The sequence below is a fragment of the Chiroxiphia lanceolata genome, chromosome 25, assembly GCF_009829145.1.
Source record: "Chiroxiphia lanceolata isolate bChiLan1 chromosome 25, bChiLan1.pri, whole genome shotgun sequence".
NCBI classification, from domain to species: Eukaryota; Metazoa; Chordata; class Aves; order Passeriformes; family Pipridae; genus Chiroxiphia; species Chiroxiphia lanceolata.
The window spans coordinates 6,341,247-6,367,632 of record NC_045661.1 but is presented as its reverse complement, the minus strand read 5'-3'; the positions used below and the strand labels follow the sequence as shown (position 1 = coordinate 6,367,632).

At 61.8% G+C, this 26,386-nt stretch overlaps 3 protein-coding genes and 1 long non-coding RNA gene across 4 annotated transcripts; 3 read left to right on the top strand and 1 right to left on the bottom strand.

Annotated features, from left to right (window-relative positions):
• Window positions 1–236: 236 nt before the first annotated feature.
• GPR61 (G protein-coupled receptor 61) lies at window positions 237–2,397 on the top strand. Its single transcript, XM_032710631.1, has one exon. The coding sequence runs from the start codon at window positions 420–422 to the stop codon at window positions 2,004–2,006; it is 1,587 nt and encodes a 528-aa protein (XP_032566522.1). The 5' UTR covers window positions 237–419; the 3' UTR covers window positions 2,007–2,397.
• A 177-nt stretch (window positions 2,398–2,574) lies between these two features.
• On the top strand, window positions 2,575–13,471 carry GNAI3 (G protein subunit alpha i3). The gene is made up of 8 exons (XM_032710739.1): window positions 2,575–3,379; window positions 4,269–4,311; window positions 4,459–4,600; window positions 5,391–5,548; window positions 7,028–7,156; window positions 10,227–10,356; window positions 11,392–11,545; window positions 12,873–13,471. Exons 1-8 carry the CDS (start codon window positions 3,262–3,264, stop codon window positions 13,061–13,063), a joined length of 1,065 nt encoding a protein of 354 aa, XP_032566630.1. The 5' UTR covers window positions 2,575–3,261; the 3' UTR covers window positions 13,064–13,471.
• Window positions 13,472–13,521: 50 nt separating this feature from the next.
• Window positions 13,522–14,740, top strand: LOC116798367. The gene is made up of 2 exons (XR_004360877.1): window positions 13,522–13,905; window positions 13,982–14,740. It is a non-coding gene; the product is annotated as an uncharacterized LOC116798367 (long non-coding RNA).
• Window positions 14,741–15,560: 820 nt separating this feature from the next.
• On the bottom strand, window positions 15,561–23,459 carry GNAT2 (G protein subunit alpha transducin 2). Its single transcript, XM_032710730.1, has 9 exons — window positions 23,310–23,459; window positions 22,007–22,049; window positions 21,681–21,822; window positions 20,962–21,119; window positions 20,574–20,702; window positions 20,126–20,255; window positions 18,236–18,389; window positions 17,536–17,736; window positions 15,561–16,304 (listed from the first exon to the last, which is right to left on the bottom strand). Exons 1-8 carry the CDS (start codon window positions 23,425–23,427, stop codon window positions 17,546–17,548), a joined length of 1,065 nt encoding a protein of 354 aa, XP_032566621.1. The 5' UTR covers window positions 23,428–23,459; the 3' UTR covers window positions 15,561–16,304; window positions 17,536–17,545.
• Between the last annotated feature and the right edge of the window lie 2,927 nt (window positions 23,460–26,386).

The following is a 26,386-nucleotide window of genomic DNA, read 5'->3' as shown; positions in this document are numbered from 1 at the left end:
CCCCGGGCTGTCAGGGGTCCCACCAGGGTTGTGTCCCCCCCCGGACATCTCCAGCTCCCCCGGGTACCCGGGGGCTGCAGTTGGGGGGGTCTCAGCTCAGCTCTCGGAGGTCCCCCAGGGTCTCCCCCGTAACCCCTCCCAACAGCTCCACCTTCCCCCCAGCTCAGCTGTGACCCTCCCGTGGCTCTCAGGGGTCCCCCCAGGGTCCCCAAAGCCCCCCGGGGGCTGTAGTTGGGGGGTCTCAGCTCAGCTCTCAGGGGTCCCCCCAGGCTCTCCCCCCTCCTCTGACCGCTCCCCCTCCCCCCAGGTCCCCCCCTCTGTGAGGACTCCCCAGATGAGCGTGACCGGGGGGCACCTTTGGGTGCTCTGAGCAGACCCCTCCCAGCGATGTGAGCCCCCCGTGCGATGCCCAGCGCAGGATGGAGCCCTCCCTGCCCTCCCCGTGGGGCTGGAACGGCTCCCGAGGAGGGGGGGCCCGGCCCCCCAACAACGGCAGCGCCGAGGGCAAGGCCAAGGACGGCGGGGGGGCCGCGCGGGCCGTGGGGCTGCTCTTCATGGTGCTGCTCGACCTGACGGCGCTGGTGGGCAACGCGGCCGTGGTGGGGGTCATCGCCCGCACCCCCGCGCTGCGCAAGTTCGTCTTCGTGCTCCACCTGTGCCTCGTGGACCTGGTGGCCGCGCTGACGCTGATGCCGCTGGAGATGCTGGTGGGCTCGGCGCTGGGGGGCTCGCCGGGGCTGTGCCGCGTCTACCTGTTCCTGCTGGTGTGCCTGAGCTCCGTGTGCATCCTCTCCATCTCCACGCTCAGCCTGGAGCGCTACTACTCGGTGGTGCACCCGCTGCGCTACGAGGCGCACATGACGCCCACGCTGGTGGCCGGGGTGCTGGCGGCCGTGTGGCTCAAGGCCGTGGCCACCTCGGTGGTGCCGGTGCTGGGCTGGCTGTCCCCCCCCGAGCGTCCCCCCACGCCGGGCTGCTCGCTGCAGTGGAGCCCCGGCGCGCCCTGCGTGGTGTTCGTGGCCTTCCTCGCCGCCTTCTACTTCGCGCTGCCACTGCTCGTCATCGTGCTCACCTACTGCGCCATGTTCCGCGTGGCCCGCGTGGCCGCCGCCCAGCGCGGCCCCCTCCCCACCTGGCTGGAGACCCCCCCCCCGGCCCGCCGGCGCTCGGCCTCGCTCAGCAGCCGCTCGCCCATGGTGACCCCCCCGTGCCCGGGGGGAGCCCCCCGCAGCACCCCGCACAGGACGCCGGGCGCGGGGGGGGGCAAGGCGGCCGCGGTGCCGCTGGCCGTGGGGGGCCAGTTCCTGCTCTGCTGGTTGCCCTTCTTCTCCTTCCAGCTCTACGCGGCGCTGGGGGGGGCGCGGGGGGGCGGCGCGGCCGAGACCGTGGTGACCTGGCTGGGGTTCTGCTGCTTCACGTCCAACCCCTTCTTCTACGGCTGCCTCAACCGGCAGATCCGCGCCGAGCTGGGCCGGCTCGTGGCCACCCTCCTCAAGCAGCCCCCCGAGGAGGGGCTGCGCCTGCCCAGCCGCGAGGGCTCCATCCAGGAGAACTTCCTGCAGTTCCTGCAGAGCACGGGCAGACCCCCCGAGCCCCCCCCGGGCACCCCCAGACGGGACCTGCCCCCCTCCACGGGCACCCCCAGACAGGACGTGCCCCCGCCGGGAACCCCAAAACGGGACCCGGCCCCCACCCCAGACGGCCCCAAACGGGACCTGCCCCCCACCCCGGGCACCCCAAAACGGGACCTGCCCCCCCCGTCCCTCTCATCCCTGTGGGGGGTCGGGGGTCCCAAACGGGACCTGCCCTCCCCGTCTCTGTCACCCCTCTGGGGGGGCGGGGGTCCCTCGGCCGTCCCCAAAAGGGACGTGCCCCCCCCTTTCCCCCCCGTGGATTTTCGCATCCCAGGGCAGGTGGGGGAGGACGGGGGGGAAGGGGGGGAGTGGGGAGGGGGCGATGGTGGGTGGGTGAATCCCCCCGGGGGGTCGGGCAGGGCGGGGCTGTAGCGTTTTTGGGGGTTTTGTCGCGGGTAAATGTGGCTGTGAGGGGAGAGGTGGTCCCGGTCACTCGCTGGGGGGGGGGGGGGGCGGCACTGACACGAGGGGGGGGACACAGAGATCGCGGGGTGGGGGAGGGTCCTCATGGCTGGGGGGGGTTGGGGGTCCCACGATGGTCACTGAGGTGGAGGGTCCTCGGTGCTGTGAAGGATTGGGGGTCCCATCGTGCTCCTTGGGGGGTCGTCACGGCTGGGGGGTTGTTGGGGGATCCCACGATCCCCCCTGGGGTGGGGGGGTCGTCTTTGTCACCCTGCAGGGCGTTGGGGGGGTCCCCTGGCACTCATGGGATGGGGGGTGCGGGGTCCTTACCCCCACTGGGGGGATTGGGGGTCCCACAGCTCTCCCTGAGGGGGGGCGGAGTCCTCATCGTTGCCGCCACGGGGGGTCTGGGGCAGGGTCTGACGGGTCTTGGGGGCTCTGAGGGGTCTGGGGGATGGTCTGAGGGGTCTGGGGGAGGGTCTGAGGGGTCTGGGGGGCTCTGAGGGGTCTGGGGCTGCCATGGGCTCCTCCGCGCCCCGCGGGGACTACAACTCCCGGCAGGCCTCCGGCCCCGGAGCGGAAACGCCCAGTTTCCCATCATGCCCCGCGGTACCGAGGCGGAAGTGGCTGTACCTACCGTCCCCAGGAACTACATTTCCCGTCGCGCCCCGCGCACGACACTGGAAATCCAGAGCCGCCCGCGCCGAGGCACCTCCTGCCCCGGTCCTTGATCCCAAATCCCGATCCCTGATCCCGATCCCAGAAGTGGAACCTTCGTTTCCCCCACGGGACCGAGGAGGAAGTGTCTCTCTTTCTCATGCTTGGAACTACGTTTCCCATCATGCCCCGCGCCCAGGACAGGAAATCCGTCATGGCCTCTGGAGCTGCCCGGGCCGAGGCCGCTCCGGCCCCGCCCCCGATCGTGCTCTTGATCGCGATCCCTTTTCCCGATACCGATCCTTGATCCCAATCCCCGAAACAAAGCCCTCGTTTCCTCGCGGGACCGAGGTGGGAGTGCCTCTCCCTGCCATCCCGGGAACTCCATTTCCCATCACACCCCGCGGAGCCGCGTCCCGGAACTCCATTTCCCGTCGTACCCCGCGCCCGGCACAGGAAATCCGACGCCACCTGAGGAGCCGCCCGGGCCCTCATCCCAAACCCCGCTCCCCAATCCCCAAATCCCAAATCCCGGCCCCGCTCCCGGCCCGGCGGCCCCGCCGCCGCCATGGGGTGCACACTGAGCGCCGAGGACAAGGCGGCGGTGGAGCGGAGCAAAATGATCGACAGGAACCTCCGCGAGGACGGTGAGAAAGCGGCCAAGGAGGTGAAACTGCTGCTGCTCGGTGAGCACGGGGGGGGGGAATGGGGGGATCTGAGGGGAGTGGCGGGGTCTGGGGGGGCAGTGGGGGTCTCCAGCCTGAGGAAGGGGTTTGGGGAGGGAGAAACTCGGGTCTCGTGGCCTCAGGAGGGGATTTGGGGGAGAATGGGGGGGTCAGGGAGGGATTTGAGGGGGCATTGGGGGTCTCTGGGGGGGCACTGGGGGTCTCTTGCTCTTAGAGGGGAGTTTTTGGGGGGCACTGGGGGTCTCAGGGGGTTTTTTTTGAGGGGGTCTTCTGCTCTTAGGGGGATCCCAAGGGATCCTGGAAGGGCTCAGAAGGGTCCTGAGGGATCCCTGGGATGTTCCAAGGGATTCTGGGAGTTGAGGAGGATCCCGAGGGATCCCTGGTCCCCTTTTCTTGAGATTCTCCTCCCAGGGGGGCTCTGAATTTCCTAGGATGCTTCTCCTTGGCTTTTCCCCCTGGAACATCCTCCCTGTCCCACGAGATGTTCCCGGAGCTCCCGACCCCATTTCTGCCAGGAAATCTCTCCCAGGTCTTTTTCTTGGGTTTCAAGACCAGGGTGGGGATTCCTGGGAATGCCAGGGAGTGCTGGAATCTGGTTGGATCCAGTGGGTTGTTCCCACCTTTCCCACCTGGCTCAGCCGTGCTGGGAGCAGCTGGAGCAGCACTTTGGGGAGGGATAAATCCACCAGGCACCTCTGGAATTCGGGAATCCCAAGGTTTTCCAGCGGGTGAACTCCTGGTGGCCGTAACCGAAACCCGGGAAGGACGCACCGGGAGCTCTTCCAGGGGCAATTCCCGAGGAATCTCCTCCTCCAACCCCCCCCAACCCCACATCCTGCCTTCCCTTGGAATTCCCTGTGTCCAGCGGGATATTCCCTGTGCTTTCCAGGTGCTGGCGAGTCTGGGAAGAGCACCATCGTGAAGCAGATGAAGTGAGTGATTCCCGGGATTCGGGGGGACGGCGGGATGGGCGGGAATGATGGTGCTGTGGCTGCAGGATCCTCCACGAGGACGGATATTCCGAGGAGGATGGAGGGGATGGGCGGGATGGGAGTGGGAATGACGCTCTGTGGTTCCAGGATCATCCATGAGGACGGATATTCCGAGGAGGAATGCCGGCAGTACCGGGGGGTCGTCTACAGCAACACCATCCAGTCCATCGTGGCCATCGTCCGGGCCATGGGCCGGCTCCGCATTCCCTTCGGGAATCCCGCCAGGGCTGTGAGTGCCCGGGATGCGGGAGCCAACTGGGAACAGGCTCGGGACAAGGGAGCCACTGGGAATGGGGTTGGGAAAAGGGAGTCTCTCAGGGCCGTGAGTGTCCTGGGATTCCACTGGGAATGGGGTTGGGAGCTGGGAGCCACCTGGGAATGGGCTCGGGACAAGGAACTAGCCAGGGATCCCTCAGGGCTGAGAGTGTCCAGGATCCTGCTGGGAATGGGTTTGGGAGCCAGGAGCCACCTGGGAATGGGCTCAGGATGAGAGAGGATCCAGGGATCCCTTGGGATGGGACACTCAGCCTGGGATCTCACTCTGGGAATGGGTTTGGGACAGGGGAGGATCCAGGGGTCCCTCAGGGCTGGGAGTGTCCCAGGATCCACCTGGGAATGGACTTGGGACAAGGGACTCTCTCAGGGCTGGGAGGGTCCAGGATCCCGCTGGGAATGGGCTCGGGATGAGAGAGGATCCAGGGATTCCTCAGGGCCCTGAGTTCCTGGGATCCTGCTGGGAATGAGCTCAGGACAAGGGACTAGCCAGGGATCCCTCAGGACAGCAGGATTCATCCCAGGATTCTGTTCTGGGAATGGGTTTGGGACAAGAAAAGATCCCGGGATCCCTCAGGGCCAGGAGTGTCCCAGGATCCCTCGGGATGGGGCCCTCAGCCCGGGATTCCCCTCAGCAGCCCCTGGACACTGGGAGCAGGGAGGATTCCTGCTGCTCCCAGGGCTCTCCGGGGCCGTCATTCCCGGTTCATTCCTGGTTCATTCCCAGTTCATTCCCGGTTTCCCAGGACGATGCCCGGCAGCTGTTTGTGCTGGCGGGCAGTGCCGAGGAGGGGACGCTGACGGCCGAGCTCTCCGCGCTCATCCAGCGCCTCTGGAGCGATCCCGGCGTGCAGGCCTGCTTCGGCAGATCCCGGGAATACCAGCTCAACGACTCCGCCGCGTAGTAAGGAAACGGAACATTCCTGGGATTGGGAAGGGCTGGGACTGGGGGCAGGAGGGGCCCAGGGGGTACCCGGGAGGGGCTGGGCTCCATGCAGGGAGCGCGGGGAAAAGCCTGGAATGGCTGGGAATTTCAGCCTGCAATGGTTTGAGATTTAAGCCTGGAATGGTCTGGAATTTAAGTCTGGAATAGTCTGGAATTTCATCCTGGAATGGCTTGGAATTTCAGCCTGGAATGACTTGGAATTTAAGCCTGGAATGACTTGGAATTTAAGACTGGAATGGTTTGGAATTTAAGCCTGGAATGGTTTGGAATTTAAGCCTGGAATGGTTTGGAATTTAATCCTGGAATGGCGTGGAATTTAATCCTGGAATGGTCTGAAATTTCATCCTGGAATGCTTTGGAATTTAAGCCTGGAATGGCTTGGGATTTAAGCCTGGAATGGTTTGGAATTTAAGCTTGGAATGGTGTGGAATTTCAGCCTGGAATGGCTTGGGTGGGAAGAGCAATTCCAGATCCATTTCCAGAGGTGCCTTCCACTATCCCAGGTTGCTCCAAGTTTATCCAGCTTGCCCTTGGGCACTTCCAGGGATGGGGCATCCCTTGGGAAATCCATTCCCAGATCATGGAATGATCCACAGCAGGCTGGGATTGGGTGGGAGGCACAGGGATCCATCCCAGCCTGGCACAGGGATCCATCCCAGCCTGGCACAGGGATCCCCCCTGGCACAGATCTCAACCTGGCACAAATCCCAGCCTGGCACAGCTCCACATCCCTCCCTCCAGCTCAGCTCCTCTCCAGATCCATCCCAAATCCCGGCATTCCCAAATCCCGGCATTCCCCCCGGCTGTGCGGGAGGAGGGGCTGGAGCAGCTCCCGTGCAGCTGATCCCAGATTCCCAGCACTGAAACTGATCCTGATCCCAGATTCCTAGCACTGAAACTGATCCTGATCCCAGATTCCCAGCACTGAAGCTGATCCCAGATTCCCAGCACTGAAGCTGATCCCAGATTCCCAGCACTGATCCCAATCCCAGATTCCTGGCACTGAAGTTGATCCCAGATTCCTGGCACTGAAGTTGATCCCAGATTCCTGGCACTGAAGTTGATCCCAGATTCCTGGCACTGAAGTTGATCCCAGATTCCCAGCACTGAAGCTGATCCTGATCCCAGATTCCCAGCACTGAAGCTGATCCTGATCCCAGATTCCCGGCACTGAAGTTGATCCCAATCCCAGATTCCCAGCACTGAAGTTGATCCCAATCCCAGATTGCCAGCACTGAAGTTGATCCCAGATTCCCAGTGCTGATGCCAATCCTGATCCCAGATTCCCGGCACTAAAGCCGATCCCGATCCCAGATTCCCAGTGCTGAAGCTGATCCCAGATTCCCGGCACTGAGGCCAATCCCATATTCCAGGCACTAAATCCCATCCCAGTCCCAGATTCCCGGCACTGAACCCATCCCTGTTTTCCCGCCCCAGTTACCTGAACGACCTGGAGCGCATCTCCCAGCACAGCTACATCCCCACCCAGCAGGACGTGCTCCGGACCAGGGTGAAAACCACGGGAATCGTGGAGACTCACTTCACCTTCAAGGACCTGTACTTCAAGTGAGTGGCATTCCTTGGATCCCAGAGGGCTGGGAAATCCTGGGAAAATCCCTGATCCTGGTTTAACGTCCTTCCCTGGGCTGAAATCCACGGGAATTGGAGCTGGATTTCCAGGGGGTGACAGTCCCAACCATTCCCAAAGACAGTCCCGGCCCTTCCCTGTGTCCCAGAGGGCTGGGAGATCCCTGGGTAGTCCCTGATCCTGGTTTCATGTCCTTCCCTGGGGAGAAAACCACGGGAATTGCGGAGACTCGTTTCACCTTCAAGGACCTGGATTTCCAGGGAGAGACAATCCCAGCCCAGAGTGGTGGGAGATCCCTGGGTAGTCCCTGATCCTGGTTTCATGTCCTTCCCTGGGGGGAAAACCACGGGAATCGGAGCTGTATTTCCAGGGAGTGACACTCCCAGCCCATCCCTGTGTTCCAGAGGGCTGGGAAATCCCTGGATGGTCCCTGATCCCGGTTCCACTGTCCTTCCCTGGGAAGGGTTGGATTTGATTTCCCTTCTTCTGTTCTTTCCAGCTGCTTTTCTCTCGGGATCACACCCACACAGGTACCTGACTGCTCCTTTTCCAGGCCCCAATCCCAAAAAATCGCACTCAGAGGGCGCTGAGTGTATCCCCTCCCGTGGTGCTCCGTGTGTTCTCTGGGAATTCCGGCCTGGATGGGACTCTCCTGTCCCCTCTTCCTGACCCAGATCCAGGCTCGGGATCCCTCCTGCTCCTTCCTGTGGTGCTAATTCCTTCTAAACCCCGGAGCTGAGGCTCAATCCCTCTTTCCCACCTTCCTGCTGCTTAGGAATTCCTTGCTTGGGATCCCGGGGGATCCTGTGGGAATTCCCGTGGTGTTTGTGGACGTAGGACAGCCCAGTTTTCCCTGTTTGTGCCGACAGTTTGGAGCCTTTCCCGCTCACATCCCTAAAAACATGTCTGGTGGCTTCTGTAGAGCTTGTGTTTGGAAGGGTTGGGTGGAAAATCCCAGGGGTTTCATGGAATTCTGGGCTGGTTTGGGGTGGGAAGGACCTTAAAGCCCATCCAGTGCCGTGGGCAGGGACACCTCCCGCTGTCCCAGGTTGCTCCAAGTTTATCCAGCCTGGCCTTGGACACTTCCAGGGATGGGACATCCTCTGGGAATTCCATCCCAGCCCCTCCCAGCCAGGAATTCCTTCCCAGTATCCCATCCATCCCTGCCCTCTGGCAGTGGGAAGCCATTCCCTGTGTCCTGTCCCTCCATCCCTTGTCCCCAGTCCCTCTCCAGCTCTCCTGGAGCCCCTTTAGGCCCTGGAAGGGGCTCCAAGGTGTCCCTGGCACCTTCCCTTCTCCAGGGGAACATTCCCAGCTCCAGTCCTTGGGTCCCCTGGAGCAGGGACCTTCCACACAGTTTTTTTGGAGAACAGCAGCGTTTTGCCTTCGGAGTTTCACCCGGAGGTGCCGAAATCCTTCCCATCTCCGGGGGGTCTCTGCAGCTCCTGGATTCCATCCAGGGAATCCCATGGGGATGGATCAGCAGGAGCGTCTCCACCGCTCCCGGTGCTTCCAAACCCCGCGGGGCTGGAGGCTCCTCCCGCCCTCCTTCGGAAGGAAGGGAAGAAACTCCTTCCCAATCCCACCCTGGATCATGTGCAGGGCCCCAGGCACGTCCCAGAGGGAATGTTTTCCATGGGAAACCCTGAAACTCTACTTGACATTCCATGAATGAGGGAGCCCAGGGGCTGGAATTCGGACGGGCCGAGTTCTCCTCCGTCACGGATCCTGGAGAATCCCCTGGAATCTCCGAGATTCCCACCTTCCCTCTGGCCCAGGGGGTTTGTGGGACAGGGAAGGTGGGACCTGCCTTGGCATCCTGGGATCCCACCCTGGGCAGCTCCCTATAGAACAAATCCATCATCAGGACTCCGTAACGATGCTTTCACCTGAATTAATTAATTCCCATTCCAGCCTGGGCTCTCCTCAGAATATCTGGGAGATCAGGGAGTTGGAATCTCCCAGGACACTCGTCTTTTAATAAGGAATTAACTCCATTTCTGCCAGAACTCCCGGGGCAGGTCCAGCCTGGAAAGCTCGGGTTGGATTTCTGGGCATGAGCCACTTCCTTAATCCTGGGAATCCCGTCCCAGCTCCCGGCAGGAGCTCCCAGGGACCACATTCCCACTCATTCCAATCCCTGGGAGGAGCTTTGGGGATCCTGGACAAACCAAGGGGTTGTTGCCGAGGAAACAGGAGAGGGAACAAAATCCACGTTCCCTGGGGGTTCAGGAGCTTGGGGGGGTGATTCCAGCTCGGAACTGCTCCAGAGGATCTGGGAATGGTTTGGGTGGGAAGAGGAATTAAAGCCCATCCAGTGCTGTGGGCAGGGACACCTCCCGCTGTCCCAGGGCACTCCAAGGTTATCCAGCCTGGCCTTGGACACTTCCAGGGATGGGGCATCCTCTGGGAATTCCATCCCAGCCCCTCCCCACCCTACCAGGGAAGGATTCCTTCCCAATATCCCATCTAACCCCTGGCAGTGGGAAGCCATTCCCTGTGTCCTGTCCCTCCATCCCTTGTCCCCAGTCCCTCTCCAGCTCTCCTGGAGCCCCTCTAGGCCCTGGAAGGGGCTCCAAGGTGTCCCTGGAGCCTTCTCTTCTCCAGGGGAACATTCCCAACTCTCCCAACCTGGCTCCACAGCAGAGGGGCTCCAGAATCCTGGAATCCCAGGATGGTCTGGGTGGGAAGGGACCTTCAATCCCATCCATGGGCAGGGACACCTCCCACTATCCCAGGCTGCTCCAGCCTGGCCTTGGACACTTCCAAGGATGGGGCATCCTCTGAGAATTCCATCCCAGCCCCTCCCCACCCTCCCAGGGAAGAATTCCTTCCCAGTATCTTGATATCCCATCCAACCCTCCAGCAGTGGGAAGCCATTCCCTGCGTCCTGTTGAACAAAACGGGGAATTCTGCTTCCACGTCCCCTGTGCTGCAAGGGGAATTTCCCCTCCCCTCTCCCGAGGGAAGCCAGTCCTCGTTGTCCCCAAATTCCCCCCGGGAATGCCAGGGGCGGGGGGGCTGAGCTGGTTCTCCCGCCTTTCCCAGGATGTTCGACGTGGGCGGGCAGAGGTCGGAGCGGAAGAAGTGGATCCACTGCTTCGAGGGCGTCACGGCCATCATCTTCTGCGTGGCCCTCAGCGACTACGACCTGGTGCTGGCCGAGGATGAGGAGATGGTACGGGATCGGGGGAGCATGGGATTGTGGGAGCATGGGATTGTGGGAGCATGGGATTGTGGGAGCATGGGATTGTGGGATTGTGGGATTGTGGGATCGTGGGACATGGGGTTGTGGGAGCATGGGGTTGTGGGAGCATGGGGGTGTGGGAGCGTGGGATTGTGGGAGCGTGGGACTGTGGGACATGGGATTGTGCGAGTGTGGGATTGTGGGAGCGCAGGATCGGGGGAGCTGAGAGCGCTTGGAATGGTCCATGGCAACTCCTCTGGTGTGGGCCCCTTCCCATGGGGTCAGTCCCTCAGGAACTGCTCCAACCTGGATCCCTTTTCATGGGATCAGTCCAGGTTCCTTTCCATGGGGTCAATCCCTTGGGAGCTGCTCCAAGTCTTTCCATGGTTCAGTCCTTCAGGAACTGCTCCAACCTGGATCCCTTTCCATGGGCTCAATCCAGGTCCCTTTCCATGGGGTCAGTCCCTCAGGAACTGCTCCAACGTGGTTCAGTCCCTCAGGAACTGCTCCAACCTGGATCCTTTTCCATGGAATAAATCCAGGTCCCTTTCCATGGGATCAGTCCCTCAGGAACTGCTCCAACCTGGATCCTTTTCCATGGGCTCAATCCAGGTCCCTTTCCATGGGATCAGTCCCTCAGGAACTGCTCCAGCTCCTTCCATGGGCTCAATCCAGGTCCCTTTCCATGGGTCAGTCCCTCTGGAATTGCCCCACTGTGGCTCCCTTTCCCTGGGCTCCGCCTTGGCCGGTGGCAGATCCATCCTGGAGCCGCTGCCCTTGGCTCTGCTGGGCACAGAAAACCCTCCGGAGTTTCCCGCGGGAGCCACCCCATGACACCTCCCACCCCCGGATTGGGGCCAATTCCTCCCTGGATCCACCTGGGAGTGACAAACATTCCCGGGCCTGGGGGTGTCCCCACAGCCCCTTCCTTGGCCTGGGCTCCTTCCAGGGGGACCAGGGCTCTTGGGAAGGAGGTGACGCTCCCGTGTCCCTTCCCTGATCCCTCCCGTGTCCGTCCCACTCCAGAACCGGATGCACGAGAGCATGAAGCTCTTCGACAGCATCTGCAACAACAAGTGGTTCACGGACACCTCCATCATCCTCTTCCTCAACAAGAAGGATCTGTTCGAGGAGAAGATCCGCCGGAGCCCCCTCACCATCTGCTACCCCGAGTATCCAGGTACCGGCATCCCCCGGAGCCGGGATGGGCCCTCCCATCCTTTCCCCTGGTTCCTTCCCTCCAACTCCCGGGATGCAGGAGGGTTCCCTTGGGAGAGCTTTGGGAGCAGCCTTTGACCATCCCACAGATCCGAACCCCAAGGGTTTCCCTCCGGCAGATCGAGGTTGCTCCTCGTTTCCCACACCTTGCTAGGACAGGAATTCCATTGAAATTCCAGTTTAGAGCCTGGGAAACTGATCTGTGTCCTGCTCTGGGCCCTTCCGACCCAAACCATTCCATGATTGTCCCTCTTTTCCTTTAAGATCTTTCCAACCCAAACCATTCCATGATTCCAAGGTTCTTCCCTCTTTTCCCTTAAGATCCTTCCAACCCAAACCATTTCCCGATTCCATGATTTGTCCCTCTTTTCCTTTAAGATCCTTCCAACCCAAACCATTCCATGATTCCATGATTTAAAGTCCTTCCAACCCAAACCGTTCCATGATTTGTTCCTCTTTTGCTTAATCCATGATTCCAAGCTTCTTCCTTCTTTTCCTTTAAGATCCTTCCCAACCCAACCATTCCATGATTTTAAGGTCCCTTCCAACCCAAACCACGATTCCAAGGTTTTCCGTCTTTTCCTTTAAGATCCTTCCAACCCAACCATTCCATGATTCCATGATTTAAAGTCCTTCCAACCCAAACCATTCTGTGATTGTCCCTCTTTTCCTTTAAGATCTTTCCAACCCAAACCATTCCATGATTTGTCCCTCTTTTGATTAATCCATGATTCCAAGGTTCTTCCCTCTTTTCCTTTAAGATCCTTCCAACCCAAACCATTCCACGAATCCATGATTTTAAGTTCCCTTACAACCCAAACCACGATTCCAGGGTTCTTCCGTCTTTTCCTTTAAGATCCTTCCAACCCAACCATTCTATGATTCCATGATTGTCCCTCTTTTCCTTTAAGATCTTCCCAACCAAACCATTCCATGATTTTAAGGTCCCTTCCAGCCCAAACCATGATTCCAAGGTTCTTCCCTCTTTTCCTTTAAGATCTTCCCAACCAAACCATTCCATGATTTTAAGGTCCCTTCCAGCCCAAACCACGATTCCAAGGTTTTCCGTCTTTTCCTTTAAGATCCTTCCAACCCAAACCATTCCATGATGCCATGATTTTAAGGTCCCTTCCCACCCATCCCTCCATCCCACCCTTTATCCCTCCTTCCCTTTCAGTCCCTCCCCACCTCCCTCCCCATTCCCTCGTCACTCCCCACCCCCCCGGGCTCTGCCCTCCCCCTCCTCCCCTCGCCGTGCCAAAATCCCGGGATTTGCGCCTCGTTCCCAGGCTCCCAGACGTACGAGGAGGCGGCTGCCTACATCCAGAGCCAGTTCGAGGAGCTGAACCGGCGGCGGGACACGAAGGAGATCTACACCCACTTCACCTGCGCCACCGACACGCGCAACGTGCAGTTCGTGTTCGACGCCGTCACCGACGTCATCATCAAGAACAACCTCAAGGAGTGCGGCCTCTACTGAGGGACCCCCGGGAATGCCCCGGGAATGCCCCGGGAATGGCCGCGGGAACGCCGGGAGGCTCCGGCACAACAACCTTCCTTCCTGGGGACCTCGTGTTGGAGGGGACGTGGATTTGGGGAATGGGGGGTTTGGGAGTGGGGGTGGAGATCAGGGAATGGGGGGTGGAGCCTCCCGGCATCGCTGGATGGAGAGATCTCCGTGGATTCCAGTGGGATTCCAGTGGGCTTCCAGCGGGATTCCAAGCAGATTGCAGCCCAATTGCAGCCTGATTCCACTGAGATTCCAGCCCTTGGATTCCAGTGGGATTCCAGCCTGATTCTAGTGGGATTCCAGCGGGATTCCAGTGGGATTCCAGCCAGACTCCAGCCTGATTCCAGCCCTTGGATTCCAGCCCAATTCCAGCCTGATTCCAGTGGGATTCCAGCCTCATTCTAGTGGGATTCCAGAGGAATTCCAGTGGGATTCCAGCCTGATTCCAGCAGGATTCCAGTGGGATACCAGCCTGATTCCAGCGGGATTCCAGCCAGACTCCAGCCCGATTCCAGCCCTTGGATTCCAGCCCAATTCCAGCCCAATTCCAGCCTGATTCCAGTGGGATTCCAGCCTGATTCCAGCGGGATTCCAGTGGGATACTAGCCTGATTCCAGTGGGATTCCAACCAGCTTCCAACCCTTGGATTCCAGCGGGATTCCTGTGAGATTCCAAGCAAATTGCAGCCCGATTCCGACCAGATTCCACGTAGATTCCAGCCCCTGGATTTCAGCTGGATTCCAGCCTGATTCCAGTGGGATTCCAACTAGATTCCAGCCCTTGGATTCCAACGGGATTCCAGCCCGATTCCAGTGGGATTCCAGCGGGATTCCAGTGGGATTCCAACCATCCCAACCATTCCCAACCAATCCAGCCCTTGGATTCCAGCCTGGTTCCAGCCCAATTCCAGCCTCATTCCAACTGAATTCCAGCCTCATTCCAGCCCTTGGCTCTGTAGCTCCCTCTTCCTTCGTTACCAGCCCCCGTTATTCCATTTTTAAGGTTATTTTCGGTGTTTTTATTCCAGGCAGGAAACTGTCCCTTCCCTCCCCTTTGTTCCTCTCAGCCTCGGGTTCAAAAGAATTAAAATAATAAAAAAAAAAGAGAATAATAAAACCCCCACAACTCTCACTCAACTATGCACATGGAGATCCTGCGGGAAATGTCCCTCCCGGCAGGAGGAGTTCCTGTTCCTGCAGCTCCTGAAGGATCCCTGGAGCTTTTCCCCGTGTGACTCATTCCCGTCCCATTCCCCCGGCGCTGGGAAAGGCTCCTGGGGCAGGAGGAGGAGGGTTGGGCTCCAGGGGGGGGTTTATTCCCGGTGTTATGCCCAGCTCAGCATTCCCGGCCGGAGCCGAGGGGGGAACTGCGGCTCCCGAGCTCCCAAGCCGCGGATTCCCGGGCGTTTCTGGGGATGGGGAGGGGGGGATGATCCCGTCCTGCCTTTCCCAAGGCCCTCCCAGCCCCGGTTTTCCTGAGCCTGCCTTTCCTTTGTCCGGGTGGTGCCAAATCCCACGTTTCCCCGCCTGCTCCCCGTGTTCCTCTGCTGATCCCTGTCTGCATCCAGCCCCTTTTCCCAGTTCTGTCCGTGTCCAGTTGGATCTGTTGGATTTGTTGGCGGTTATTAAAACGGTGAGTGAAGCCTTTGCTCCAGTTTCTTCTTCCTTTTTCCAGGAGCTCTCCCAGTTTTTGGTGCTTTGCTGGAGAAGGGGGGGAAGAGCTTGGATGGGAATCGTTGGGATGGGGAGATTCCTTGTGCTCTTTGATGGGAATGAGGTGGAATTCTCGGCACAGAGAGGTTCCCTGAGCTCCATCGACCCCCACTGCTGGGGTCGTGCTGCTCCCAAAGACTTGGGCTGTGCTGCAACATCCCAGGAATCCCGTTGTCCGTGGGATTCTTGGCAGGAGGATTTACCTGTCGACAGCCCAAATCTGGCTGCTGAGATCCCGGTGGGAATTCTGCACCTTTCAGGGGTGGCACCTTTCAGGGGACGCTTCCTTAGAATTCCAGGATAAATTCCTTGTGGGAGCTCTCAGCAGCTCCAGGGAGTGTTTTCCCTCCTCTGGAATTTTTTCCAAGCTCCCTGGAGCTCTGTCTGCCCCAAAATTCCCTTTGGAATTTTTCCCAAGCTCCCTGGAGCTCTGTCTGCCCCAAAATTCCCTTTGGAATTTTTTTCCAAGCTCCCTGGAGCTCTGTCTGCCCCCAAATTCCCTTCCTGGAGCCTTCCCTCCATGGGATAACTCCTCCTTCCTCATTCAACCCTTTCCAGGTGCTCCGACCAGGAATTTTTTGGGTTTGGGACCCCCTTTCCCCCCCCCCCCAGGAGCACAGCTCCCAACCCCAGGGGGATCCAGGTGGGATCCAAAGATCCAGGTGATCCAGAGAGCTGGGAATGGGTGCCAAGGATGGGAAGCGGCCCTGGATCCAAGCTCTGGGAAGTGGGGAAGGAAGGACACCCCGGCCATGCACATTCCTTTATTGTGTTTTCCTACCAAAGTGAAGCTGGAGGGGGAGATCTGTGCAGGGAGCAGGGAAAGGAGGATCCGGGGATTTCCAGGGATCACCTACGGATTATTTACAAACAGAGAGAGCGAACGCGGCTCTAAAGTAGCAGAACGAAAATGTTTCAAGCAACCATTTCCTCTTTATCCAGCCCATTCCCATTCCCGGGCTGGAGTTGGGGTTCCCTCCCCCAGCCCTTCCTGCCCGAGGAATTCCCACCATTCAGGGCCCCAGAGAATCCCAGGAATCCCTGATTTCTCCTGCCAAAGGGTCGATTCCCGGGAAGGGCTGGGGTGGGTTCCCAGGAGCCACTCGGAGGTAACTCAGCTTCCTCCTCCCCAGAAATTCCAGCTTGGGTGAATCCAGCCCCGATCCAAGGGCAGGAATGGGCTGTGGAGGGATGGTCAGGGGGGAATTCCCGTCCCTGCCTCCCAAATTCCCTCAATATTCCTATTCCTGGCTGTGTCTTGGTGTCAAACCTCCTGTGGAATGCTGAGAACAGGGAGTTTTCCTTGGAAAAAAACAAAAAAAAAAAAAAAGAGGAAATGGCCACGAAAGGGAGCAGGACATTGAGTTCAGCCCCTTCCTAGTTTGGGGTGAAAAGAGGCGGATTTGGGGTGGTCATAGAAAAAGTGGGAGCGGTGACATGTGGAGGGGGTGGTTCTTCCTTTGGCTCTGCTCAGCAGAACGGAGAGATGGGAATGTTTCCTGGGAAAGGGAGAGAGAACGGGGAGTTAAACACCCCCAGGGCAGGGACACCTTGGCCTTCATCCCCGTGGGGATGAGGATGGGGAATCCCACATCCCACCCTTTGTCTTGACCTTCATCCCTGGGATGAGAATAGAGCATCTCCCACCCTTTGCCTTCATCCCTGTGGGGATGAGGATGGAGAATCCCACACCCCACCCTTTGCCTTGGCCTTCATCCCTGTGATGATGAGGATGGGCCAAATCCAAGGGGATGAGGTTCCACCACTCCACATTCCAGGTCCTGCCCTTTGGCCACAACAACCCCCTGGAGCTCCAGGGGTGGGGACAGAGAGAGGGGACAGGAAGGGACCCGGGGGTCGGATGTGAGCCCAGGGGGGCCCCTCTTGGCATCCTGGCATTCCTGGGTAGGGAATGATGTGGCAGCAGGACCAGGGCAGGGATTGGGCACTGGGGAGGGGCACCTGCAGGGCTGGGCCTGGGTCTGGACCCCCAGGACAGGAAGGACATGGAGGGGCTGGAGCATGTCCAGGAAAGGGAACGGAGCTGGAAAGGGTCTGGGCACTGGGAGAACTGAGGGAGCTGGGGAAGGGTCTGGAGCCGCAGGAGCAGCTGAGGGAGCTGGGGGGGCTCATCCTGGAGAAAAGGAGGCTCAGGGGGGACCTTCTGGCTCTGCAACCCCCTGACAGGAGGGGGGAGCTGGGGGAGGTCGGGCTCTGCTCCCAGGGAACAAGGGACAGGAGGAGAGGGAACGGCCCCAAGCTGTGCCAGGAGAGGGTCAGGTTGGACACCAGGAGGAATTTCTTCCTGGAAAGGGTGGTCAGGCATTGGCAGGGGCTGCCCAGGGAGGTTTGGAGTCCCCACCCCTGGAGGTGTCCAAGGAAGGCCTGGCCATGGCACTCAGTGCTCTGGGCTGGGGGACAAGGGGGTTCAGGGTGCACTCGGTGGTCTCAGAGGTTTTTTCCACCCTAAATGAGTCCGTGATCCTGTGGGATGGACCCAGCTCTGCTCATCCTCCTCCTCATCCCTCTCCTCTCTTCTGCTTTTTTGGGATGATCCCCCTCATCCCCAGCCCTTTCTCTGGGATCGAGCTGGCTCTGCTCATCCTCATCCTCTTCCCCAATCCCTTTATGGGCTCGAGCCTCCTCTGCTCATCGCCCTCCCCTTCCCTCCCTTTTCCTGGCATTCCTGGCATCCTCATTCCCAGTTTTCCAGCCCCACTCCCCCTGTACCTTCCCGGGCTCAGAAGAGGCCGCAGTCCTTGAGGTTCTCTTTGATGATCACGTCCGTGACGGCGTCGAAGACGAACTTGACGTTCTGGGTGTCTGTGGCACAGGTCATGTGGCTGTAGATCTCCTTCACGTCCTTCCTCATGTTCAGGTCCAGGAACTGGGTCTTGATGTAATTCCCGGCGTCCTCGAACGTGTTGGGGCCTGTGCAGGGAGGGAGGGAACGTTCTGGAGTCATTCCCGTGGGGAGAAGCTCTGGAGAAGGGCTGGGGGTGACCATGCCCAGGGAAAACTTGACAAACGTGGATTTATCCGGTGTCCAGCCTTCCAAACACCCTCCCGAGGGCACAGCGCTCCCCTCCTCTGCTCCAGCCTCCAGGGATCGGACCCAGCACCCCAGGGAGGGGGATGGAGATGGTTCTGCTCATCCTCATCCTCCCCCTCATCCTCCTCCCCTTCCTCAGCCCTTCTCGGGATGGAATGGACTCTGATCGTCCGATCCCTTCCCCAGCCCTAATTTTTGGGATGGAACTGACTCTGCTTATTCCCCTCCCCTTCCCCATCCCATCCCATCCCATCCCACCCCATCCCATCCCATCCCTCCCCATCCCATCCCTCCCCATCCCATCCCCTCCAGACCACCCCTCCCCTGCTCCGGGGGGGCTCCAGGGGGGTGGGAATTCCGGGATTGCTCCGGACTCACCGTCGTACTCCGGGAAGCAGATGCTGAGATGGACCTTCTTGATCTTCTCCTCGAAAAGGTCCTTCTTGTTGAGGAAGAGGATGATGGAGGTGGCTGCGAAGAACTTGTGGTTGCATATACTGTTGAAGAGGTGCAGGGACTCGTGCATCCGGTTCTGCAGGGAATTGTCAGGGATTCACAACCCCTCCGAGCCCCCCATTCCCAAAAACCCAGCCTTTCCCTGTTTCCCACAGCAGTGGGTGGTGCTGCTGCCATCCCGGTCCCTCCTGCCCACCCGAAATCCCAGATGGATCCTCAGGGGAGGACAATGCCCTGATCCCCCCTGGGGTCGTCAGAAAGGAGGGATGGTGGTGGGAACGTGATCCATGGAAACCTCGTAGCCTGCAGGGAAAGGGCTCATTCCTTTCAGTCCTGTTCCCCTCATCCAGGGGATGCTCCCACTGGGCTGTGGCTCCCACGGCTTCGGGAAGGAGCTGGGAAAAGGAAAAGCTCCGGTCTGGGTGTGGGTGTGACAATCCTGGGGCATCCCGCGGGGAGGGGGATCCAGCCGGGCAGAGGCAAGTCTGACCAGGGGCTTTTCCTGCTGGAAAGGGGGATCCTCCGGCCTCGGGGGGTTCTCCAGGGCTCACAGGGATGGTTTTCCCTCCTCCAGCTCCCCAGGGCAGCAGCTTTTCCATGCGCAGAGCCCAAATCCTGCCCCATCCTCCTTGGGAAAGCATCCCAGGGCTCCCGTGGGAAGGATCCTCCCTTCTCCTGTGCGTGGCTGAGCTCCCACCCGGCCATGGAGATGCCCCAGGACGGCAGATCCCGACCCTGCCCCAGCTCCCGGAGGTGTTTGGATCCCAGGGAATGCCCAGGGAAGCCGGAGGAGCTGGAGCAGCTCCCGCTCTCCTCATCTTCACCCCTCGGCTCCCGTTTCTCCTCAGGAATGCCCCGTTCCAGGGGTTCCACATTCCTGCTCTTCCGATCTCTGCCCTCTCCCAGGGCTCTGCCGGTGAATCCCGGGGGGACACCCTTGGGTAATGTCCCTGTGCCACCATTCCCAGCGCTGCCCTTTGCCCCCTCTCTGCTCCCCCAGGGGGCACAGGGAAGCCCCTCCCGGCTGGATTTTCCTCCATCCCACCCATTCCTGGCTCTTCCTCCCCTTCCCTGTTCTGGTGTTTTGGTTCTCTGACGGCTCTTGGGAGCAGGGAACACCAGGAGCCGCTCGGGAGCTTCCCGGGGGGTTTCCTCATGGACAAACCCTGGGATCTGGGATCCAGAGGAAGCCCCAACACCTGCCCTGGGAACAACCCGGCAGGAACCGGCACTTCCCGCACTTCCTGCACTTCCCAGCCTTCCATGGGAGAGGGGACAGGGAGCGGGATCAGGGAGGGGGATCAAAGAGTGGGATCATGGAGGGGGGTTGTGGAAAGGGATCAATGGGAGGGATCAATGAGGGGATCAAGGAGGGGGATCAAGGAGGGGGATCAATGGTGGGGATCAGGGAGGGGCCTTGTGGAGGGGGATCAATGAGGGGATCAATGGGAGGGACCAATGAGCAGGATCAATGAGGGGGATCAGGGAGGGGGATCAATGAGGGAGATCAGGGAGGAGGATCATTGAGGGAGATCAGGGAGGGGGGTCATGGAGGAGGATCAATGAGCAGGATCAATGAGGGGGATCAATGGGAGGGATCAATGAGGGGGATCAATGAGGCAAATCAAGTGGGGGGATCACAGAGTGGGGTTGTGGAGGAGGATCAGGGAGGAGGATCAATGATGGGCATCAAAGAGCAGGCTCACGAAGGGGGGTTGTGGAAGGGGGCTGACGATCCCACAGGGCTGTTCCCACCCCTCTGAGCCCCCTCGGAGCCCCCCCATCCTGCCCCCCCAGGGAACCCCCACCCACCACTTCGTCGTCCTCCACCAGCACCATGTCGTAGGCGCTCAGGGCCCCGCAGAAGATGATGCAGGTGACGCCCTCGAAGCAGTGGATCCACTTCTTGCGCTCCGAGCGCTGCCCCCCCACGTCGAACATCCTGAGGGGGGACACGGAGGTGTCACACACCCCCCACCCATCCACCCCGGCGTGGTCCCGGGGCCTCGGAACGTGGGATGGGGGGGGCAGGGCCTGGGCACCCCAAAATCCAGTCCTGATGGTGGGGAAAGGTGGAGGGGGGGCAGGGAGGGGATGATGGGGGGGTTTGGGAGGGGGATCACAGAGGGGGATCCCACGGTGGGGTTTGGGGTGTTCATGGGGGGGAACACGGAAGAGGGATCGGGGGGGGATGATGCGGGGGATGACGGAGGAGTGTCCTGGAGGGAGGTCCTGGAGGGGCAGGGCCTTCTCCCCCCACCTGAAGTTGAGGTCCTTGACGGAGAACTTGGTCTCGATGATGCCCGTGGTCTTGACCCGGGAGCGCAGCACGTCCTGCTCGTTGGGGAGGTAGTTGGGGGCTGTGATCCTGTCCAGCTGGTTCAGGTAACTGCGGGCACGGGGGGGGGCTGTGACCTGGCACCAAGGGGCTGCCCCCGGACCCCCAGCCCCCCGGCTCCCATGATCCCCCTGTCCCCCTGTGCCCCCCATGCCCTCTGTCCTCTGTCCCCCTTTCCCTGTGCCCCCCATGCTCCTGGCCCCCATCCCCCTGTCCCCCCCTGTCCCCCATGCCCCCCATGACCCCCGTGACCCCTGTCCCCTGTCCCCTCCATGTCCCCTGTCCCCCCGTGCCCCCTGTGCCCACTCACTACGCGGCCGAGTCGTTGAGCTGGTACTCGGCGGCGCGGTCGAAGCAGGCCTGGACCCCCCCGTCCTTCCAGAGCTTCTTGATGCAGGACACGAGCTCGGGGGGCATCGTGCCCTCCTCGATGGAGTCGGCCAGGTTGAACAGGATCCGGCCCTCGTCCTGGGGGGGAACTGCCATCACCCTCCCACCCCCGGGATCCACCCTGGAGCACCCTCAGCCCCCCCGGAGCACACCCCGTCCCCCTTGTCACCCTCCCACCCACAGACAGCCCACAGAGCACCCTCAGCCCCCCTCACCACCCCCCCACCCACGGGATCCCCCCCAAAGCATCATCAGCCCCCTCAAAGTGCTCTCAGCCCCCTGAAAGCACCCTCAACCCATGGGGTGCCCCCTGAAAGCACCCCTAACCCCCCCAAAACACCCTTAACCCCCCCAAAGCACCCTTAACCCCCCAAAGCACCCTCAGCCCCCCAAAGCACATTCAGCGCCCCCAAATCAACCTCAGCCCCCCAAGAGCCCTCAGCCCCTGCAGAGTATCCTCAGCCCCCCCTGTCACCCCACCACCCACGGGATGCCCCCTGGAGCCCCCTCACCCTCCAAAGCACCCTGAGGTGGGGGGCAGCCCTGCCCCTGCCCCTGCCCCCAGGGGGGCTCGGGGGGTCCCGAGGGGTCCCTGGGGGGTCCCTGGGGGGTCCCTGGGGGGGCTCGGGGGGCACTGACCGCACAGGAGGACTCGGCGTAGTCGATGCCCAGCGTGGACATGGCGCGCACGATGGCCAGGATGGACTGCAGGATGTTGCCGTAGATGATGGCCTTGAACTCCATGCACTCCTCCTCCGTGTACCCATCCTGGTGGATGATCCTGGGGGGCACCGCGGCCTCAGCACCCCCCGGGGGGCACCCCCTGCCCTGTGGGGCACCCCCTGCCCTCCCCGCACCGAGAGTCACCGGGTGCCACCGGCGGTGTGACACCGGGGGGGGTGATGGGGGTCCTGCCACCCCCTGCCCGTGGTCGGGGGGGTCCCCTCTCCCCATCCCACACTCACTTCATCTGCTTCACGATGGTGCTCTTCCCGGACTCTCCGGCCCCTGGAAAAGGGTGGGAACAGGCACCTCAGCGGGGCCGCGATGGGCACCCCGAGGGGACCAGAGCCACTGTCCCCCCCCGCCCGGACTCCTGCCATTGTCCCCGCGTTCCTGTCCCCCCTCCCGCAGTGTGGGACCGCGGTGGGGGGCGGTGGGGACCCCCCTGGAGGGGGTCCCTGGGGTCCCACCCGTCCCACTCACCCCCGGGCAGCGCCGGTGGTGCCTCGTAAGCGGCTTAGGGTGGCCCAGGAAGCCGCTTAGAATTAGGGTGGTAATCGCCTTGACCCCCGGCCCCCCCACCTGGATGAGGCCCCGCCGCTGCCCCTGACACGGGGGGTCACCCCCTGTCCTGTGGGCTCACCCCTGTACCCCAGGGGGTCACCCCCTTGCCCTGCAGAGTCACTGCTCTGCCCCTTGGGGTCACCCCCTGTCCTGTGGGGTCACCCCTATACACTGGGGGGGTCACCCCTCTGCCCCACAGGGTCACACCCTGTCCTGTGGAGTCACCCCTTTACCCTGCAGGGTCACCCCTGCCCCTTGGGGTGCAGAGGGAGCCCCAGGGGACCCCCCAGGGTTTGGGGGTGCTGGTGGTAGGATGTCCCCAGGCTCTCTCTGGCCCCTGGGATGTGCCACAGCCCCACTGTCCCCATCCCCTCCCTGTCCTCCCCCCTCTGTCCCTGCCACCCCAAGAGCCGATGGCACCTCCAGCTCTTCCCAGGTGTTCCTTGGGGACACCCAGGGGTGGGACAACCTCTCCTGGCCGGTGGCAGCTCCGAGGGGGAACAGGAGCAGCCCAGGGGTTCCCAACCCCCATCCCCCCAAGCCTCCTTGGAGTGGGGACATCGGGACAACCCTTGGGGACATCGGAACAACTCTTGGGAACACCCGGGGGTGGGACAAGCTCTGCTGGCTGGTGGAGAGGGGGATCAGGGACGGGGCAGGAGGAGTCCCAGTCCCCATCCTCACATCCCCCAACCTCCAACCGGGTGGGGACATCGGGACAACTCTTGGGGACATCCCCCCAGGCTCCGGGGGGTGGGAACATTGGAACAACCCCAAGGACACCCGGTTGGTGGGACAACCTCTCCTGGCTGGTGGCAGCTCCGAGGGGGAACAGGAGGAGCCCAGGGGGTCCCAATCCCACCAATGATGTGGGGACATTGGGACAACCCTCGGGGACATCGAGACAACCCTTGAGGACATCCCAACCTCCACCAGGGTGGGGACATCGGAACACCCCTCGGGGACACCCCCAGCCCTCACCAAGCAGCAGCAACTTGACGGTCTTGGCCTCCTTATCCGCGTCCTCCTGGAGCTTCTTCTCCAGCTCCTTGGACCTCTTGGCCATCTCCTTGTCCTCGGCACTGGCCCCGCTCCCCATGGCTTCGTCCTCCTCCTCCAGCAACGCCACAAGCTCCTCTAGGTCCCCGGGCTTTTCCAGCTCTCCGGGGGCGAGTCAACGCACACCCCGGGGGCGAGGTGGGCGCTGGGGGGTCGAACCGAGAAACCAGGGAGCCCAGAGGAGGCCCCGAGCGCGGATTTTGGGGTGCCCCAGGCAGAGCCGCTCGGTGGGTGCTCCTGCTTGGCTGCCCCCCGCTCTGGCCCTTAATTCCCCATGGATAACCTGATTTTTTTTGACAGTGGGATTTGGGGACTTTTTATCTTGCCATGTGACCCAGGAAATCCAATTAGCCCAAGATGGCAAAGATTAGGGCTCGGGGGTGGGACACAAGGAGCATCGAGGGGAGGTGGCTTTACATAAGGGGGGGGCCGCAGGTGACACCCCCCGGCCGTGGGGACGTGGCCCCCCGGTGTCCCCGGGGGGGGGACTCGGGCAGGGGGGGCCGTTCTGGGGCTGCGACCCCGCATTTGGGGGGCGCTGGGTGTGTCCCCCACCCCGGGGCGCTGCAGGTGACAGGGCAGTGGCAGGGACGGGGTGGTGACAGAGGGACAGGGGGTGGTGGCAGGGGGGTGGTGGCACTGGGGGATTCCTCCCGCAGGGAAAAGGGAGCTAATTACGGGGGGGGGAGGGGATAACGAGCCCCCCTAATCCCGCTCCGCCCGGGGCCGCCCCTCGCCCTCCCGCTGCCTTAAGCTCTTTAATGGGATCGTGGCTCAGCCTTCATCATCCTCATCCTCCTCCTCATCATCCTCCTCTTCCTCCTCCTCCTCCTCCCTCCCCCGGCGTTCAGCGCCCCCCCCAGCCCATCCCCCAGCCTGGCAGGACCGCGGGGCCCCCCCAAAGCCCGGGGCTGGGTGGGTGGCCCCCCCCCTTTCCTCTTGCGGGGCTGATTTTGGGTGGGCGCTGCAGGGGGGACCCCCCGCCCTGGGGGTCGGGTTGGGGCCCCCAAACGTCCTACAGGTCCCCCGTGGGGTGTGGGGACCCCCCCAAAGGTCCTGCAGGTCCCCAGGGAGATGTGGGGTCCCACAAAAGTCCTGCAGGTCCCCCGTGGGGTTTGGGGTCCACCCAAATGTGCTGCAGATCCCCAACGGGGTTTGGGGTCCCCTAGATGTCCTGCAGGTCCCCAGTGAGGGTTGGGGCCCCCAAATGTCCTACAAGCCCCAGGTTGGGTTTGGGGTCCCCCCAAATGTCCTGCAGATCCTCAATGGGGTTTGGGGTCCCCCAAAAGTCCTGCAGGTGGATTTAAGGTCCCCTAAAGCCCCGCAGCCCAGAGGGGCCCGGGGGGGGTTCCGTGTCCCCGCCCTGGTGTCCCCATGTCGCACCTGGCGCGTGGCCCTGCCTTGGGGACACTCTGTCCCCGCTGTCCCCGCTGTCCCTGCGCACACAAAGCCCCTTCTGAGCCTCTAATGAACCCGGCGCTAATGAGGGGGGTCCAATTAAAATACCAGACCCCCCCCGGGCAGCGCCGGGCAGGGGAGCGCAGCCCGGGGGTCCTCAGTGTGCGGTGCCCTCCCCGGCTGGCACGGCGCTGCCCCCGCTGTCCCCTCGCTGTCCCCTCGCCGAGGAGTGGGGGGCACCAGGCGGGGGGGGGGTGTGACATTCCCGGCGGCCAAAAATCCCCCCCCGCGCCGGGGCGGCTCCGGGGACGCGCGGAGGGGACACGGCCCGACACCCACCCGGAGCCACCGCGACCCCCGCCCAGGTAGGGACCCGCGGGGAGGGGGGACACACAAAGGGACCCCTCCCGGCACCCCCAAACCGGGCTCTGCTCCTGGAGGGGCGAGCTGGGGGGCTTAGGGGGGCAGGGACCCCATGGGGGGGATGCGGTCCCTCCTTTTGAGGAGTGCCCGTCTGAGGGGGGGGTGCTCACGGGGAAGGAGGCGATGCCCCTTTTTGGGGGTACCCGGGAGTTTTGGGGGGTTCTTGGTGGTTTGGGGGCACTCAGTGTTTTGGGTGGTACTAGTTTTGGGGTGCATTTGGTGGTTTTGGGGGGCATTTGGTGGTTGTGGGGTACACAGTGTTTTGGGGGTACTCGGTGTTTTGGGGGCATATTCGGTGTTTTGGGGCTACTGAGTGGTTTTTGGGGGTGCTCTGTTTATGGGCAGTACTCGGTGGGTTTGGGGTTCTGGGTGTTTGGGGGGAACTCCGTGTTTTGGGGGTTTCCCGGTGGTTTTTCGGGGTCACCCAGTGGTTTTTTGGGTGCTCGCTGTTTTTTGGGGGTCCTCTGCTCACGGGGAGCACTCGCCGTGACGGTGCCTGGCCGGGGGGGGCAGTGTCCGTACAGGGGGGCACAATGCCCCCCTCGGGGATCTCGGGGGGGTGTTACCGTGTCATTGGGGGGGTCACTGTCATTTGGGGGGGGTCCGATACCACCCCTCGGGGAGGGCAATGCATGACTGGGGGGCAGGGACAGGCTCTACAGGGAGGGCCACAACTGTCCCCGGGGGGGTCACGGCTGTCTGGGGGGGTCACGGCTGTTTCGGGAGTTCATGTGTGTCCCTATGGGGGTACACGGCTGTTCTCCGGGGGGTTCACAACTGTCCCCCGGGGGGGTCACGACTGTCCCACAGGGATGTCACGGCTGTTTGGGGGGGTCACGTCTGTCCCCATGAGGGCACAGGATTGTCCCCGGGGGGGTCACAACTGTCCCCCGGGGGGGTCACGGCTGTCTGGGGAGGTCACAACTGGCCCCATGGAAGTACACGACTGTCCCCCGGGGGGGGTCACAACTGTCCCCATGGGGGTGTCACGGCTGTCTGGGGGGGTCACAACTGTCCCCTCAGGGATGTCACGGCTCTCTGGGGGGGTCACAGCTGTCCCCATGGGGGCGTCACGGCTGTCGGGGGGGTCACAACTGGCCCCATGGAAGTACACGACTGTCCCCGGGGGGGGGGGTGTCACAGCTGCCCCCTCGGGGATGTCACGGCTGTCTGGGGGT

Bases quoted from the DNA above. Each gene is read 5' to 3' on its own strand.
- GPR61 (XM_032710631.1), top strand. From the start codon at position 420: ATGGAGCCCTCCCTGCCCTCCCCGTGGGGCTGGAACGGCTCCCGAGGA.
- GNAI3 (XM_032710739.1), top strand. From the start codon at position 3,262: ATGGGGTGCACACTGAGCGCCGAGGACAAGGCGGCGGTGGAGCGGAGC. The intron at 3,380-4,268 runs GTGAGCACGGGG...TGTGCTTTCCAG, and splicing joins GGTGAAACTGCTGCTGCTCG to GTGCTGGCGAGTCTGGGAAG. The intron at 11,546-12,872 runs GTACCGGCATCC...CCTCGTTCCCAG, and splicing joins CTGCTACCCCGAGTATCCAG to GCTCCCAGACGTACGAGGAG.
- GNAT2 (XM_032710730.1), bottom strand. From the start codon at position 23,427: ATGGGGAGCGGGGCCAGTGCCGAGGACAAGGAGATGGCCAAGAGGTCC. The intron at 22,050-23,309 runs GTGAGGGCTGGG...ACCCTTTTCCAG, and splicing joins CGTCAAGTTGCTGCTGCTTG to GGGCCGGAGAGTCCGGGAAG. The intron at 20,703-20,961 runs GTGAGTGGGCAC...CCGTGCCCGCAG, and splicing joins CTCAACGACTCGGCCGCGTA to TTACCTGAACCAGCTGGACA.